This window comes from Theropithecus gelada, chromosome 5, assembly GCF_003255815.1.
Source record: "Theropithecus gelada isolate Dixy chromosome 5, Tgel_1.0, whole genome shotgun sequence".
Taxonomy (NCBI): domain Eukaryota; kingdom Metazoa; phylum Chordata; class Mammalia; order Primates; family Cercopithecidae; genus Theropithecus; species Theropithecus gelada.
The window spans coordinates 42037448-42056267 of NC_037672.1; the positions used below are offsets into that span (position 1 = coordinate 42037448).

General features: G+C 36.7%; 1 protein-coding gene across 1 annotated transcript in view; it reads left to right on the plus strand.

Annotated features, from left to right (window-relative positions):
- The window catches only part of GRXCR1 (glutaredoxin and cysteine rich domain containing 1), a 131668-nt gene extending 116587 nt beyond the window's left edge, over positions 1 to 15081 (plus strand). The window contains exons 3-4 of the mRNA XM_025386443.1: positions 4692 to 4757; positions 14788 to 15081. Of these exons, the coding sequence (XP_025242228.1) occupies positions 4692 to 4757; positions 14788 to 14967 (246 nt within the window). The 3' untranslated portion in view covers positions 14968 to 15081. The remainder of the gene's footprint in view (positions 1 to 4691; positions 4758 to 14787) is intronic.
- The last annotated feature ends 3739 nt before the right edge of the window (positions 15082 to 18820 follow it).

Genomic DNA, 18820 nt, shown 5'->3' on the forward strand with positions numbered 1-18820 from the left:
TCCATTTTATTATACTATAGAATAGATATTTTATTGCAAGCTACTTTTTTAATAAGATGAGGTTGTTTATGACTAAATATAAATTAAAATAAAATAAAACTATATATTATATATGTATATATGTGCATTCACATATAAATATATGTGTGTATATATACATTAAAATTTGTATTTGTTTTTGGTTAATGTGAACTTTATTTTTAGTCCTTCTGGGCTCCTCAGAAATGTTTAAGTTAATAGTTTCAAAAGTTGATGTCCCATGTGGAATTCCAGAGCCTGGATATCCGTATAGAGATAACTAAGATCTGTGTGGCTTTAAAAACTTTTGAGAAAAATTACTTAAATGTTCGATTGTTTTCTTTTTTGATAATAGTGTTTAGAAACTCATGACTTAGCTACTCTTCCCTGAGACCTAACAGAGTATGCTAAATATAAACTGGTGTATATCACTTTATTGTTTTCTTTAGCTTATTGTGTAAAATAGGTTGCTTATGCCATGGCATGGTGTCTCACCTATGTTCCCTCCAGGGTACAACCCACAATGCTATGTAGAGACTCTGCTAGGATGTTTTATTGAACGTACCTTTTCCTCTGATCTTGAATGAAGGGAAATGGTGACTACAAAAGGACACGTACATATAATAAAATTGGTAGCGTTACTGTCCCTATTAATTACCCTCCCTCATTCTGTCTGTGTGCTCGGTCAACTACTATTCTTCCTAAAGATAAAAACTTAATGATTGTTTTGTGGAGAGAGCCTTCCTTAGCCTCAATTTTGTTAAATTTGCCTTACTCTTTGTGTTCTTAGCATCTTGTAGCATGCCCCTTTTGTACTATTTTCAACAGTTATAAATAAGTTTACATTTATTTGTGTAATCTTTGTGTAAAGTCTGTCTCCCCCAAAAGTACATTTCCTCGGTAACGGGAAGCAGTTGTGTGTTTGTGTGTGTGTGTGTGTGTGTGGCTTTTTTGCTTATTGTATAGCTCTAACGCAGCACAGTGCCTAATCCCTAATGGAGACTCAATAGTGTTGAATGAATGGATAAATGCATGAATGAGTATGGTAGCACACTTTTACACATTCATAGGTTGTATGGTAAGTGGTTTTTTTTTTTGGCAATCTTAGCTGGCAGAGGCCTGATTTCTTTTCCTACCTTTTTCTTATTCCTTGAAGGTACGTGTTTCTTCCTTGGTGATTCATAGATAAGGAAAAATTAAATAGATTATCTTATCTTCATCTGTGAAGTTTGTTACAACAATGTAAAACAAAGTGTCTTGTTCACACGTTCCAGCTCACTGCTCTGAATTTTAAGTTGTAAAGTATTTGAGCGAGGTAGAGATTTTTCATGTATTAAAGCTAATGAGATAGGTTCTTTCCTGGCATATGCAATTATTCTAAATAACTGATTAAGATGCAATGCTGAGATTTACAAAAACAGAACTTGGACATTTCATAGCTTCTCTGGCACGTTCATTCTGGACGTGGAGTCACTGCAGTAAAAGCCTTCAATTCACTTGCACTTCTAAGTACCTGGTCAACAGTGAGTTCGAACTACAGACTCTCATATTCCCCAGACTGGGAGTTCTCTGTACCATTTTTCACTAATACAGTTGTGCTCTATCAGTGAGCAGGCAGCTTGCAGGGTGCAATGGAAAGAGGGTAGGTTTTGGAGTCAGCTCAACCTGAATTCAAGATCAACCCAAGCCTTGTACTGATTAATTGAAAGACTCCGGGCATGCTCTTTATTCTCTTTAGACTTTAGTTTCTTTATGTAAAAAATTGAGATAGTTCCTTTATTTAAAAAAATGCTTATTTTGTGCCAATGTTTAGAAGTGTTCACGTTTGTAAAGCACTTAACACATTACTATTATCATTATTTTCAGGATTATATTAATTTTAAGAAAAAATAGATTCTGAACCAATTGAAAATATGGAAGAAATATTTCCATAGGTGTCCTGGAGGTCTTGATAAACTATGCTGAGTAATAGAGTAAATAATTTCCACTAGCATAGAATTGAGTGGTGGAGTGTATGTAAAAACAAACATGTCTGACATTCTTAGCCAAATACCAGCCAGGGAAAGATAATTTCCTAAGAATGTCAATGTGTAAGGAAATGCACTCTCTTTTGTGGACACAGAGGTTTCTTTATAGATCAATTAATACTTAGAATGTCTTTGATAAGAAAAAAGGTGGCAATGAGACCTTTGGAATATGCAAATGCAGGGAAAGCAGGGCAGATTGAGATTTACCCTGATAAATGCTCCAAACCTCTGTGTGGGAGTGATCTGTAATGTTTCCCTGACATGTGCCAAGCAGGCTAAAATCTCTATTTTGCTATTGCTGCTGCTGCACTTAGGATAAGAGAAGGCGATCATCTGATTTCCCTGTCCCCTGTAGGATCCTGCGCTTAGGCTTGGTTATGACAGGATCATGTGGAGGGCAGAGACATGGGACCCAGTAGGGAACAGGAGGCTTTGACTACTGTCAATGCTCAGCATGTGGCACAGGGACCAAAGGGCTGGTTCCAAGGGAAAGACCTGAGGGCAGGGCAGGTAGGGTCGTGGAGGCTGTGTTGTGTAGCAGTGGTCGGATGAGGGAAGTAGGTATTCAGCTGCTTGTCCTCTGTTATGGAGCAGCTTTTTCCCAAGCTTAAGCACTCATTATACCATCTCTATACTAGACACCCACGTGTCCTGAAAATCAGTGACCATTATGCCTTTAAGTACTTTGCTTAACATAAGCAAAGCCTGCATTTCTCCTGCAATGTGGAATCTCCTTCTGTGGTAGTAATGCTGCAAGAGTTATTTGGCTGAGACGGAGCAAATTTCATATATCTAAGAATATTGAGACAGGTCCTTTCTTGGCATATGCGTTGTACTCTAAACAACTGACTAAGACACAATGTTTCCATAAGAGAAGAGCCAGGTGGGAGATGTGGACAGCTTTTCTGGTCCATTCATTTTGTTTGGAGTCCTTGTGGGGCATTTTCTTTCGTTTGAGAAAAATGAGGCATGTATTCTCTTTACTGCTTTAGTTCATGTATCAAATTCCCCAGAGTTCTTTCCCATTTTAACTTAGCTATCTCTTAAAAGAAATAGAATATAGCAAAAGTAAAATATTACCAGTGATTACTACATTTAGACTTTAATGTGTTGTCATGGTGCTTTCATTACCTTTGTTCTTACTTTAGAGGTTTCACGTCTGTATTCGTGGCCCAACCAGCAACAAATAAAGAGATATAACTTGCCTCACAGAGCAATATATATTCTCTGTAGCCCTGTGTGTTCGTTCATACTGCTTTTGAATGTATCAATTTGACATTTTTTATCGTGATTGTGATGACATAAATTATACAAGATAAACTGAAATAAAATGAAACCAAGAACTAAATACTCCTATACATCACTATAGGATTGTTTAACCTATTTTAGAAACCTCATCCAGGCTTTGAGGTCCAGATCAAATGCCACCAACCTCAGAAAGCCTTCTCTACCCTCAAAAAGCACAGTTTTCCTCCTGTTGTGATTTCCTGGCTTATCTTTTTTCTTCATCATTCATTTGGCACTGATTTTTCATTCTACACTGTGGGTTAGTTTTTTGTACATTTACAAAAAAAATACTTTTACATAAATGTATATAGTAACCTCCCTAAGAACTAGAACGTTTTTATTTTTTAAATGAATCCTGCTTGGCACCCTGCTTAGCACAAGTAGGAATAAAAAATGTTTAGTGTGTGATTATATTTCTCCCTGTCTTGTTCATTGATCAAAAATTGATCCAATGCCTATTCTGAGCCAGCAACTGTGCTGAGCGCCTAGGACGCAGTGTCAACAAGGCAGACATGGTCTCCGTCTTTGATTAAAAATAATTACTCCAGTTTTTCCTTCTTCCTTCTCTATGGTTTTACGTTGGGAAGTGGAGTGGTAGAATGTAGGAAGCAGCTGGACAGGAGAGAAAAATGGAGTAGTTTGAAGAAACACACATTGTCCCCTTTCTCACTTTCATAGTAATGTTTTAGAAGTTGAAAGCATCAGCTCTGGAGTTCATGCCCTACCTGTGTTTACATTTTCTCTCTGTGTCTTCTCTGGGTGGCCTTGGAATTGTTATTTAATCTCACTGAGGCTCAACTTCTGCAAATAATAGAGTCTGCTACAGCAAAGGAGATGATATTTGTGCCGAACTCAAAATATCTGCTTAAGTTGTGTTGGTAGTTATTATCATTATTGTTGTTGTTGTTATTGTCAGCTGCTGTTATCTTTACATGCATGGCTGTTAAGGAGAGCCATGTCTAGTACTGCTTGGAGTAGGGTAGAGATAACTGAGGGTGGGAATTTGCTCCAAGGATTCCTTTCCCAGATGGTAGACTGGCTCCAGGCTCCCTAAACAACCCTGAAGAGTATGCTGGCCCTTTCTGTATTTGGACTGAAACCTGACAGCTGTGGGTTTCCTGGAGCTTGCCTCCTGTAGGCAGCCTTCCCCTCACCTGAGGTAAGACTTACTAGATGCAAGAGTTTGGGGCAGTAAGGAAAAATGTCTTCTCCTCTTTGGTATCCTAGTTGCACATTTACTCAGCTCCAAAGGGAAGAATTGTGTTCAGTATTTTGTGGGTTAAGCTTTCCTGGCTAGAACTTTATTTTCTCAAATACTAACAAAAATGGATTTTTCCCCCTACTCTCTCTTGTTAATAGGGTGCTGAGAAAATTTTGTCAATGAATGAATCAGGAGAACTGCAAGACCTCCTAACCAAAATTGAGGTAAATGTGCTTTCAGCAACTTATTTTTAGTAATCAAAATGTTAAACACATTCTGATTATAATTGAGTTTTCCTAACTGAATTATCTCTCCCTGTGCTCTTACAAATATGCAATAGGATACATGTGGCAGTTTTAATTTGATATCTTCTGTTATTAGGTTTGTTGCATCTAGAGTGACTTTAATGTTAACTTCTAATGATCTCATATTATTAGGTGAATGTTATGGTCAGCTTTATTTGAGCCCAACTCTCTGTTATACGGGCATTGATAAGGTGTTTCAAGTCAGGAAATAATCTTGAAGCACATTAAAATTTTTCATTGAAACAACTTTATTTTTCCCATGGATCTTCCTACATATAGAAGATCTTCCTACATCATTTATAAAGATTAAATAAAAAGTTATTTCTCCAAAAAGCATGTTTTAATTTGTATTCCTGTGCTTATACATATAGCATCAGAGAAATACTTATTCAAATACTTATAAAATTTACATGCAACCGGAAAGCCCTTATTACCTCACTGCTAAATTATTTTATCAGACTCTTTCTCCCTATTTGTAAGAAGATTATATACTTTATTGTCCTGATTGGGACACTTTGCGAGTGAAAAGTATGCATTAATAATTGTTCCGGGACGGCAAATGTGAAACAGGACTTTGCCAGGAGAAATAGGTCATATGGTTATCCAGTGTCCATATGTCACTACTGGTTATTATTGCTCTAGTCTTTGGTAACCTAATTTCTGATTCTCTACCATTCCTTCCACTGTAGATAAAGGAAAGGACTATGTGACTTCTTGTGCTTTCTTACTACTATCCCTTTGTGCAGGCTTTTCTGTCTGCCTAGAATGATACTGTTCCAATTCCTAATTTCCCTCCACCATTTTCAAGGCCCATCTTCAGTATCAGTTCTTCCAATAGTCATTTCTGATCTCCCCCGCCTTTGAATTCCTATAACCCTCTTTTTAGGGGGCTTATAAAAGTCTTTTTTGTATTAGCTTTCTTTGGGTATTTGACTCATGTCCCTAATGAACTATATGCTCCTTGATTGAAGGATTCATGTTTTATTCATATTGTGACCTTTCCCAGAAGGAAAACAATGGATTCATTCATTCAACAAACATTTACTGAGTATCTACTGTTTACAGGTACTTTGCTAAGGGAGACAACGACGTCCTCTCAATGTACTGCAGACCTATAGCAATAACTCAAAATCATTTTTTATCAGTTTGTGTCATAATACAAACAATAGAGTATATTTAGACATTGTAGTTCAATGAGGATGATGGCCAGAAATATAGTGCTTATAAAGGAGGAGAATGCTTGGGCTTTAACAAGATAACTTACTATGGTCTGATTCTTTTTTTTTTTTTTTTTTTGAGACGGAGTCTCGCGCTGTGTCACCCAGGCTGGAGTGCAGTGGCGCGATCTCGGCTCACTGCAAGCTCCGCCTCCCAGGTTCACGCCATTCTCCTGCCTCAGCCTCCCGAGTAGCTGGGACTACAGGCGCCCACCACCACGCCCGGCTAGTTTTTTTTTGTATTTTTAGTAGAGATGGGGTTTCACCATGTTAGCCAGGATGGTCTCGATCTCCTGACCTCGTGATCCACCCGCCTCGGCCTCCCAAAGTGCTGGGATTACAGGCTTGAGCCACCGCGCCCAGCCACTATGGTCTGATTCTAAATTCAAAAGCCATGCGATATATACAGAGAGTAAACTTGTTTTTGTAAAATGTTTTAAATTTCCTTTTTTACCATAATTTATAATTTCTGAAGTATTATGATTTGGAAATCAGAGGATTTTTAGCTCCTTCCTCAGCTCTGCTTCTGGCTGTGCGCCTTTGGGCATAACCTTTCACCTGTCAGTATCTTGATTTCTTTAGCTATTAAATCAGGGTGTGTACTTGCTCCTCTTAAAACTCTTCTTAGCTAAAAAAGCTGTATGAATGGATCTATTTATTTCTTTCTGTTCTTATATACTACTCGAATCCTGTGAAGTCATTCACTTACATTATTATGTATCTTTCTATTTAAACAATTTGGTTTATGTGTATTATTCTCTGTGCACATTTTAAACTTACTTAAATGGTATTATGCAGTATCATTGATCTATTTAATTCTTGTTGCATCAATATCGTACTATTTTAATTCTATGGCTTAAGAGCATCTTTTAGGATCTTACAGAATGAATATCTTTCATTGCTTTTCTTTGTACAGGTTGACGACTGATTTAGTTATTCTGGACTTTTATTCCATTGAGTCTATAATTATTCAATTCTACAACTTGATCAACAGTACCATGTTAGATAATCTCTCTCTCTCTCCATCAGCTCGAAAATTTTGGAAAATAAGATGTTTTTCTCTTCTTCAAGTCTGTCTCCATTCTACACATGACATAAATAGGGCACAAATACTTTAAGCTATTTTTAATGTTCAAAATAAGGGTATGACATTGGCTTTCTAATGTTATAGGAACTCTGCGATGCCATCACTATGTTCGTTTGCTTTGGCCATATAGTAAAACTGCTGGAGAATTTGTAGCCAATCAAGAAAACCCAGAACTCTGCCTGAGAGGTAGCTGGAGTTTAAGAGGAAGTAAAGAGACCAGGTGAAGAGAAGCACTGGGAAAGCCATGCAAAGAGGATAAGGGATACAAAATGCAGATCCAAACCCATCCCATTTTTCTGGTTGGCTTTTGACAGTAGAGTAGGAGTTAAATATTCATGATGAAGGAAACATTTCAGTCCTTACTAGATAGCAAGATATATTCCTGGCACTTTATACATATTAAATCATTGAAAGCTCACAACTCTGCTAAATGAGTTCTCTTATTATCCCCATTTTTTATATGTATTAAATCATTGAAAGCTCACAACTCTGCTAAATGAGTTCTCTTATTATCCCCATTTTTTATATGTATTAAATCATTGAAAGCTCACAACTCTGCTAATGAGTTCTCTTATTATCCCCATTTTACTGGCAAGGGAATGGAGGTACAGAAAGACAAAAATCACTTGCTCAAGAGTGTTTAGGTAGTCAGTATTTGATTTATGATTCGAATCAGTCTGACTCCAAACCCATAATGTTAATTAACTATGAACCTATGCTTCCATGACTCTCAAATTAAGTGGCCTGTAGGTATCTAGGAAATCTGACTATATTGTGGCAGGACACAAAACCTGGGTTAGTAGTTTCCTAAGAGGTAAGCTGGTACAGGTGTTAGGTTCAGGGAATAGGCTGGATTTTGACACAGGGCTCTGACACTAGACAGATCCTGGCAAGATCTAGTTTGCTATTACTTGGGTCACTACATCGTAGTCTATGACCACTGCTGGTCCTCATAATTCAGGTTCCAGTTTCTAGCAGTTATTTCAAGTGATGCTGAAGAGAGACGCTTAGCAGCTGTGGTTGGACAATCAGAAATGGAGTCAGAAAATAATTTCAATTTTTTTTCTGCACCAAGAATCTTATCACACATCCCACCCAACTGAAAATTGCTGTGGAAGCTGAGTGGATCTGATTTGTTGATGAAGATTATTTGTAGCCTCAAACGTGAGGAGCTGACCAAAGGCAGCAGAAGCTAGTAACACATATGATAGTTGGTATGGAGATCTGGTCTCAGTAGAGCCGGTTGTGCCAATGGGGACTGTGTTCCTGAATTGACAGTTTGCAGGTAATCCTCCCACTAAGATGTGAACTCCATGTGAACACAGACGTTCATTTATTTTTATTATTTACCTCTAGTGCCTAGAACAGGGATTGGCATATCCTAGGGACACATAAATATTTACTGAGGGAATAAATAAATAACTTCTCTTTCATCTGAAGCTTTTTTTGGAGGAGGCAAAGCATTTAAGAAATGAAAAGAAAGAGAAAATTATTATTTTATATAAAAGAATATGTGGCTGAAAGGATGAATGAAACCACTATTTTTTGGTAAATGATATTTATTTATGTTAATAAATAGGCTAAAAATGAGAAGGAATGAGATGTCTAAGGAGTCCTCAAAAAACAGTAACCAAGATGGATAGCTAATCCTGCTGGTGTCCATGCACGGAGAGCCAGGGGAGTGCTGAGATTTATTATCATACCAGTGGTTCTGGCAGACACTGAATTAAAGATCTCAGATGGCAGAGAAGCTCTAAGTAAGCTTTGCCTTGTTATTTTTTTGAAGATATGAGTAAATAGTTTTGTTGCCATTTGTACTGAGATTGCCAACATAGTGTCCATTTTCTGTCCTTTTTTTTTTTTTTTTTTTTTGGTAAAGCTGATAACAATTACTTAATCCGATTCTCCCCTGAGGACTGGCAACTGCTTATTTGTTCTTGAAGAACTGAGCAAAGATTCCCAAATACACACTTAGGATGTCAAAAATGGCACAGGCTATCTGTGCAAGGCATTGGAGCTGTCAGAGACTCTCCTGAGACTCCCTGGAGAGGTATAGCTCTGTGTGATGGTCCTTCCTAAGGGAAAGGGGGTGGCAACAGCCTGTTCTGAGGCTACAGCCACAGATACCACCTACCTGCTCACCTGGGGAATCAGGCCATGTCATCTGCCTCTCTCTCAAATCAAAACATCTATTTAAGTAGGTTTATGGCAGTCCATCCCATCTGGTTTAAGAATCAGGCTCCTATATCCAGGCTTATACATTTTGAATTATGAGCTACAAATTTCCCCTGTGTCTGCATTTTGTTCAGTGGCTTCTTTCTCAACTCTGCAAATTAAGGATGCCGGAAACACTGATGATCAGAAAAGATTCTATTTATTTTTTTAGCAGCTTGGTCAGGCAGAGGGGTGTTTGTAGGTATTTAAGCGTTTGCTGAATTAAATTTTTGAATCTAGTTTAAAATAAAATACATAGACCAAGATGAATCATCCAGAAATGATTATAATGCCAAGCGTGTACTCTCTGACAATTTGTTTTATGGGTAATACTACTTCATAGACAATCTGGATGATGAGGTGTATTGTCACAGAGGCTCAAATAAGTTGCTTCCTCTTTGGTCAGATACTTAAGGGACTTTCAAGCTCTATTGGAATAGGATTTGATGATCTGAGGTTAAAAATAATAAGAGCTTCATTTCCTGATCTTGAAGAAGACATGAAGACTCTTGATCTTAGCATCCTGTTTTTATATTGCATAACTGGGGGTAAACGTACATTCTTGAAATTTGAGTTCCAAATTTCCTTTGCTACAAAGGAAGTCCATTTCACAATCATTCATAAACTTGCCATTATCTTTGTCGTTTGTCGCTTTTGTCCTTTGTTAGAGACACAAGACATTTTGTGTGCTTTAGTTGAGATGACTGCAATATGGAGCAGACCTATCCAAGACTCAAGGGTGAGGCTGAGATGTACTGTTAGGACAACAGAGAAGTGTCTGGTTCATGGCTATATTCCCATTGCCTTACACAGTGCCTGGCTAGTGAATACTCAATATATATTTGTGGAATGAAATGAATAAGTAGAAGGTCTCACTCACTGAGTATCTGTTTTTTAAAACTCACTCACAGGAATAAATGAACAGAAAGAAGTAAAGTGGAGGGTGAATTCTCATTCTTTTTTTCTTGAATTCCACCCCAAAGTGACTTGTCTCAACCCAAACCACTATTCAGAAGAGAGGAGACAGTCAGTAGATTCAGTACTCTGTGTGCTATTCTCAACCAGGTCTGCCTGGATTCTTAATTGCTTGCAGGTCAAAGTTTCCACAGTCAGTCTCTTCATTGAAAGTGGAAGTCAGTTTTTTTTACTAATAGTAGTGAAGCCTGTTTTGTTACTAGTTAGTAATGTTACTAATAGCAATTAGTAATGCTATAAGTAAAGTGGAAGTCTGTTTCATTAACTTCCCTTATTCTTTCTTCCTCCAACTTGAAACTTTGTCCATGTTCTTCAGGAAATTCCTAGCTCTTTTTCCATCTTGATCTGTGGGCAAAACTGTCTACAGAGGGGTTAGACTTTAGAGCAACACTAATATAAGAGCATCTAATATAACCCAACTGGGTTTTCTTTGTACAGAACCCTCTAAATTAGGACCAGACTTCCAGTATAACAAAAGTGCGCTTTGAAAGACGTGGCTAGGCATGACTAAATTATTTATTCTTATTAGAATAACAAATGGTGTAAGTTGTGCTGGATGATGCAGCAAGAATGAGATTCCTGCGTGCCGAGGGGGCACTGGGGAGCTTTAGTGGGTTGCCTTGAGACCCACCCCACCTCACTACCACTTTGGTTTTAGTCGTAGCATTTATCTTTTCAACTGCTTTACATTTGGGGATCTCATATTTAGATTATTTGGGGAAAAATGGATGCAAATAAACATTGAAAACTACTATCATAGAGGGAAGACCATGGATTTTGCTCATAGAGAGACCTCTTCAATATTCAACTTTCTAGTTATAACTTGATAATTAGTTTTTAAAAACCAGCTTAGAGGCTGTGTTTCCTCATTTGTAAAATGGTAGTGTCTATCACGTCAGGCTGGTATGAGAAGGGAGCAGACCCCACACGAGATGTAAGCCATCCCTTTCCTCTCCTACGTTTATGGCTGAAATAGTTAATTTTTCCTGAGAATGGAAGTAGTGGAAGTATTCTTCCACTATCTTGGACAACAGAAATAGCGCATGAATTGAAACACATTTACTCTCCCCTTCTTACAGTGGCAAAACTTTAAACCAGAAAGCGAAGTATTGAACAAGTGTTTAAACTGAACAACTCTGAGAAGTGTAGAAAATGGTTATATCATGTGACCACAAGCAGTTTAGCTTGAGGTAGCAGTTAAAAAAATCATTTCAAATGGAATTTATTAATAAAATGATGGCCAGTAATGACTAACTGTATTGAGTGCCTACTATGTGCCAGGCAATATTCTGTTCACTTCCCATGAATTAGTTCATTGAATCCTCTCAACAATCCTTTGAATAAAAGAGAGGTCTCATCACAGAATTGCACGGACTCTGAGGGCGCTATTTTAGAATGGCTTTGTTGTATTTGTGATTATATTTAGAAATAAAAATGTAGCTTTGGTATTTATGTATTAAGTTTATTTTAGGCAATTTATTTGTTCTGACAAGGGGATAAATTATGAAGAAACAGTAGACTCTTGGTATTAGTGAACTTAACATTTGATATTTTAGCCTTTGAAAGTAATATTTGTAAGTCATGTTGTCGGTCCATTACATAAAACCATTTTTAATTGTGTTGAGTTACTATTTTGAATTTTGTGTGCTCAGAGCCTGGTGTCTGAAGTGCCACAGATAGAAAATGAACTCAGGAAGCTGCATAGCACTAACATTTCATTTCAGCTTTGTTGTTCTTTGCTTGTAGTCACAAATACATTTCATGAGAAAACCATACGACCATTCAAGAATCTGGTCATTCACAAGCGTCTTGGGTCATAGCAGGAATTCATATTCACCTAATATGCACTGGTACAGAGGTCGTGGTTGCTGAAAATATTGAACTGTGTTTGTACTCATTAAGATATCGAAATAATTGGGCCAGGCGTGGTAGCTCATGCCTGTAATAGCATTTTGGGAGGCCGAGGCAGACAGATCACTTGAGTCAGGAGTTTGTGACCAGCCTGACCAACATGGTGAAACCTCGTCTCTACTAAAAATACAAAAATGAGCCAGGTGTGGTGACATGCACCTGTAATCCCCACTACTTGGGAGGCTGAGGCAATAGAATCGATTGAACCCAGGAGGCGGAGGTTGCAGTGAGCTGCCGAGGTCGCACCACTGCACTCCAGCCTGGGCAACAGAGCGAGACTGTGTCTCAAAAAAGAAAAAAAAAAAAAAGATATTGAAATGATTTATATTGGTTGGTAAATAGCCATTGCCCAAGATGGATTAATATCTCTTTTCTTCTCTGTAAACTCTAACCTATAAACTTTGCCAGATAAAATGCAGGATGCCCAGTTACATTTAAATACTAGATAAATTCTAAATAATTTTTTGGCTTAAGTATATCTCATACAATATTTAGTACATACTTAAAGAAAAAATATTTCTGTTCTATCTGAAATTCAAATTTAACTGAGCTTCCCATATTTTTATTTGCAAAATCTGACAACTCTATTTTACTAGGAACTCAGATCTATTTACAATCTAGCAGTAATGAGTAAAAGGCTGGACTCAGGGTCCCTGCAGGTCCTTGCTCTAGGACCTTGGCCAGTCCAGCATTTATTCTGACTTGGTGCACTTGTTGTACAAGTCATTAAATATTTTTAGTTTAATCTCCTGTCATAGCAATAGTGAATGACAAGGATTTATCTACATTATATTCTTTCTAATATTTGATAAGAACTCCATTACTTAGAAATTTTCTCATATTTGGCTTATAAAGTACACTGTTTTTCCATCACTGGGTTTGTTTTTACTCAGAGTTTTTCTTTTTTCTATTTTAATATTATGCAAAATTTAAGTGCAGTGCATCCTTTTCTTAGGTCAATTCTTGCACAAAGAAATGACAAAAATCCATCAACAAAGTGACCAAATGGCTGTGCATATTCAATCTATCTTTTTGGAAGAGCTTTAAATTTCTACAGTCTGGACGAAGTTCACTGTTCGTATTATTGAGATTGACAACAACAACTTTCTATGATTCGGTGCCATTAGAAATGAGATATTATATGAGTTCAGCCATCTTGATATAATAGTCAAGTCAAAATATAATTGCAAGTGAATCCTGCTATATACAGAAAATGCCCATTTATATTGCCTTAAAATGTCAATGTTAGGTTGATATTTTATAAATACCAATTCGATCCTAATGTTTGATTACCAAAGTACATCCCACAGGTTACTAATTATGACATAATTATATTATTGACTCTAAAAATTCTCACAGTTGTATGTGCTGGAGCAATCCTGGGTTAAACCCAGTTTATCAGGTTTCTTTTAAGTTGAATATTTTTGAGGTTTTAATATGTGCAATTATAAATCTTTGGAGAAAAGCTATATGTATGTGTCAGTATGTTAAGCATGTTTGTCTGAGTATGTGTTTGCCTGTGTACGTGTGTATCCACATTTCCTGAGCTCATTGTAGCAATTATTCCCTTCACAAAGCCAGGGTTTCCAAAACTGCTGCAAATTCCTTTTTTGCAAGTTGGAAGCTTAGTATCAATTTACTTATTTTCTCTTTGTATTCATTTTGTAATGGCACCTAATCTCCCCTAAACTGATGGAGCCTCTAGAGGACACCAGTAAAGGTTATATGCTCAGAAAAGCAAAGAGAAATGCATGTAAATGATTTTAAAAATATTACTCTTAACACACTATCTGGTTATTTTCATTGTATTATCAGAGATACTTTACCTTTGCTTGAGATGGAAAGGTTGATAGCTACTGTGGGAAACTAAATAGATTTAGAGAAATGTCTCAAGATTTCTGTGCTTATTTTCTTAAAAATAAAATGAGGATAATGATGCTCAAATTAAATCTTTACTGAAAAAGGTATCTGTATGTGTACTCGTTAGTATGGGTGAAGATGCTATACAAAAATGCATTTGAAAGTGCTTTGAAAAAAGAAGTATTAGTCTAAATTTATAATATAATTAGTCATCTTCAGTTGATAGTGGCTTCTGCACACTTCAGCTTTTAGCTTTCTGATTTTTTCAGACTTGTTATTAATATACTATTCTATAAACAAAGACATGAAACTGTTAAATGATACTAATGGGAAAGTTATTTTCCCTTAATACAAAAAAAATCAGCTTCTGAATTATTTGGTTTGTAAATAGACGTTTTCATATGATGTGTTTCTTGAAGTTATATGCCCTTCAACCTAAAATTTACCCACTTTACAAACCAAACCTGTGGTATAGATGGCCATTGGCTGGGGAATGAAGGAGAACTTCAACTAATTACTTCCCTGGGTGTAATGTGTATTAATGGTAGGTGAATTCAAGTGTATAGCCATATTATGCCAATATTGTTTTATGACCACTCACAGTACAGAAAGACCAGGAGGCTGATTGAGTTGTTCCTGCTAACACATCTTCTGTTTTCTCTTATTCCCCTGCCACCTTATACAGAGAGTGCAGCATCCACATGAGTGTCCCTCTTGTGGAGGCTTTGGGTTTCTTCCATGCTCTATGTGCCATGGGAGCAAGATGTCCGTGTTTCGAAATTGCTTCACAGACTCTTTCAAAGCCCTGAAGTGTACGGCTTGCAATGAAAACGGTCTTCAGCGTTGTAAGAACTGTGTTGGTTAATTGGAGCTTCTACCCAGGAAAAGTCTCATTTTATTAATCAAAGGCAATACTTTGGTTTATATATATTTTTTAAATGCTTACATTTATGGATTAACCAATAAACTTGATTATAATTGTCTTTGTGGTGAATTTTTGCTGCAATCATTTTTGTTGATGTATTAAATAAATGTTTATTTAACAACTATTATGTGCCAAACCCTGTGTTAGACCTGGTTTCGAATTGGAATTAACGGAATACCCCAAACCACTCGAAGATATCCAAAGTCTGATTCCCTAAATGTATTTACTTGTCTAAAGAAAAGAACAAAATCTAGATAATGGTGCCTATTGCAACATCACCCTATTGACTAGTATGAGTTAATGCAAGTACCTAGAGGCATAACATATTTCTAGGCATGCTACAAGGAAGAAGAAAGCTCTGGAGAGTGGAAAAAATATGATCACATTTATACTTAGGCAGTAATTTTTTTTAAGCTGTAGAATAGTTTTTTTTTTTTTTTTTTTTAAGCTGCAAAATAGTCTCAAAGCTGATGATCTTAATGATAAACCAATAATGTTATCAGGTGGATTTCTTTGTGTCAATACAAAAGCTACCAGAAGACTTATCTGGACATTTATTTATTTATTTAATATTTGGGGGTACATGTGAAGGTTTGTTACATAGAACTGCTTCGTACCACTGTCACTTGAAAGCCATTCAAAAAGGTAGCTCTTTATCGTCCTCTTAGCGGGACACCAGAGTGCTCTACCGTTTGAACACATTCTGGGCATGAATGTGCAAAAAAGAAAATTTGCTGTAATTATTGACTGATGACTACCTTTATACACATGTCTGTACTCGGATGGATTTGCTTATCAATGATTTTTAGAAGTTGCCTTCACAGTATTTGTGATAAGGTAATCAAAATATTTTGCTCCTTGGTTTTCTGAAAAGCAACAAATATTTACAGAGTACTTTTTAATTAGCTAGGCCTACTGTAAGAGATGGTTTCTGCTTTCATGGAGCTTACACTTTAAGAAGTAAGGAGTATTCAACGAATAAATATGAGCAGATGAGTCCTATAATACTACAAAAGGGTGGGGCATGGTGGCTCATGCCTATAATCCCAGCACTTTGGGAAGCCTAGGCAGGTGGATCACGAGGTCAGGATATCGAGACCATCCTGGCTAACATGGTGAAACCCCATCTCTACTAAAAATGCAAAAAATTAGTCGGGTCTGATGGCAGCGCCTGTAGTCTCAGCTACTTGGGAGACTGAGGCAGGAGAATCGTTTGAACCTGGGAAGCAGAGACTGCAGTGAGTCAAGATCACACCACTCTGTCTCAAAAAAAAAAAAAAAAAAAGAAAACTGCAAAAGGAGTACAATGTGTTATGGGAAAGTATCAACATAAGGTAGAAAATGATTAGAAAGACTGCTGAGCAACTGATATTTTAACTGAGACATGAGGGAAATTGGAAACCAGTTAGTCAACAAGCAAGGGGATAGTGCTTCAGGTAGAGAAATAGCATATGTGGTGACCCCAGGTCAGAGGAAAGGTGTGTATTCGAAGAACTGTAAGAAATCCAATATAGGAGTGATTGCCTCGTAATAGTGGAGCAGTTTATAGCAGAATAAGCCTCCTGCTAATAACGTATATACACAGAACAAAATAATAAAAAACAAACACAATTGTTGAAGGTACTAGAAAACAACCCCAAACAAAAAGAAACAGGAGAGGATTCATTCACTGAAAGATTGGAAACACAATGAACCTCACATTTATCCAGCGTTTCCTCTGCAGGTACTTCCCAGTTTTCATAAAATATGCCTCATAAAGAAATTGTAGTCTTACTGGGTGAAAAAGATAGAGGTTGGAATCTGGAGATGCTAGAGTATCTGGAAGTGAGGGGGAAATTCCAAGAAAGGAGGGGATCAAACAGAAGGGAGCCCCATCTGCTCATTAATTTCACCCGAATCCTGGGCTGATTCCTAACCTACACAGGCAGAGGAAAGATACAGCCAAGAGGCCAGAAAGTTGGGCAGAGAGATCAGCTGCTGCCTGTAGAATTCTTGAAACCAAACCTCCATGGTTTTATGGTACCTTTGGTATTTGACTAAATGCTAGAACAAAACTCAACATGCAAATTGGGTATAGAAAGGAACTCCTTGAATATGAAACGCTAGAGCTAATATCATACATAATGGTAAAATATTGGATGCCTTCTCCTTAAGATCAGAAACAGTGAATGAATATGCATTTTCATCACTTCTATTCAATATTGTGATGGAGGTCCTCACTAGACAAATAAAGCAAGGAAAAAAGTCATAAAAATTGGAAAAAATAAAGCTCACTATTTGTATACAACATGATTGGGATGTAGAAAATCTTTAAAAAGTTATAAACTACTGAACTAAAAATTGAAATCAGCAAAATTATTGGATTCAAGGACATTATATAAAATTTGAAATGCGATGTATAAGAAACACACAATTAAATATGAAATTTCCAATTTAATATCCAATTGGATATTGAATGTCCAATATAAAGCACTATCAGAAAACATCAAATATGTGGAATACATTTTTCCAAAGATGTGTAAGATTTCAACATCAAAAACTAAAATGCAGATTTTGCTGAGAAATTATAGAAGACCATAATACATGGATAAATATATAATGTTTATGTAATGGAAGACTTCACATTTTAATAAATTGAACTTTAAGATTAAAATGTTCTCACAAAAGACATGTAAGAAAATGAAAAAGGAAGCCATAACAGGGAGAAAATATTCACAATCTAATTGTCTACCAAAGGACCAAAATATGTAGAATATGTAAAGAACTCTGAAAAATCAAAAATTAAAAGACAACCTAAAGACAATCTAATGAAGAAATGGGTCACAAGTGCCTGCAAAAGAGGCTATGGCTGGCCAAAAACATTTAGTAAAGTATGACATCATTAGTCATTAGAGAAATGCAAATTAAAACCGCAATGTTATATTACTGCACAATATTTAGAATGACTAAAATTTGTTTAAAAAGATTGAAAATACTAAGTGTTGGTGTGGAGGTGGAGTAACTAGAACTCTCCTGCATTGCTAATGTGAATGTTAAATTGTACGACCACTTGGGAAAACATCTGACAGTTTCTGATGAGGTAAATATACACCAAACACCAGTTTACTCCTAGTTACTTACTCAATAGAGATAAGAATATATGGCTAGGTACAATGGCTCGTGCCTGTAATACCAGCACTTTGGGAGGCTGAGGTGGGAGGATCATGGGGTCGGGAATTCGAGACCAGCCTGGCCAATATGGTGAAACTCCATCTCTACTAAAAAATACAAAAATCAACAGGGCATGGTGACATGCACCTGTAGTCCCAGCTACTCGGGAGTCTGAGGCAGGAGAATTGCTGGAGCCAGAGAGAGGGAGGTTGCAGGGAGCCGAGATTGCAGCACTGTATTCCAGCCTGGGCAGCAGAGCAAGACTCTGTCAAAAAAAAAAAAAAAAAAAAAAAAAGAAAGAAAGAAAGAAAGAAAGAAAGAGAAAGAAAGAAAGAAAGAAAGAAAGAAAGAGAAAGAAAGAGAAAGAAAGAAAGAAAGAGAAAGAAAGAAAGAAAGAAAGAAAGAAAGAAAGAAAGAAAGAAAGAAAGAAAGAAAGAAAGAACATATGTCCACACTGTACAAGCATTTTGTGGAAGCTGTACTCGTAATAGCCAAAAGTAGAGGTATCTCAAATGTTCATTGACAGGAGAATTGAGAAACAACTTGTGGTATATTAATAAAGAGTGATGCTGATTAAAATCCCAAAGATACAATTCCTAATGCCACAATTCTAATTGTTGAAATTTTGAAAGATCAATATTCT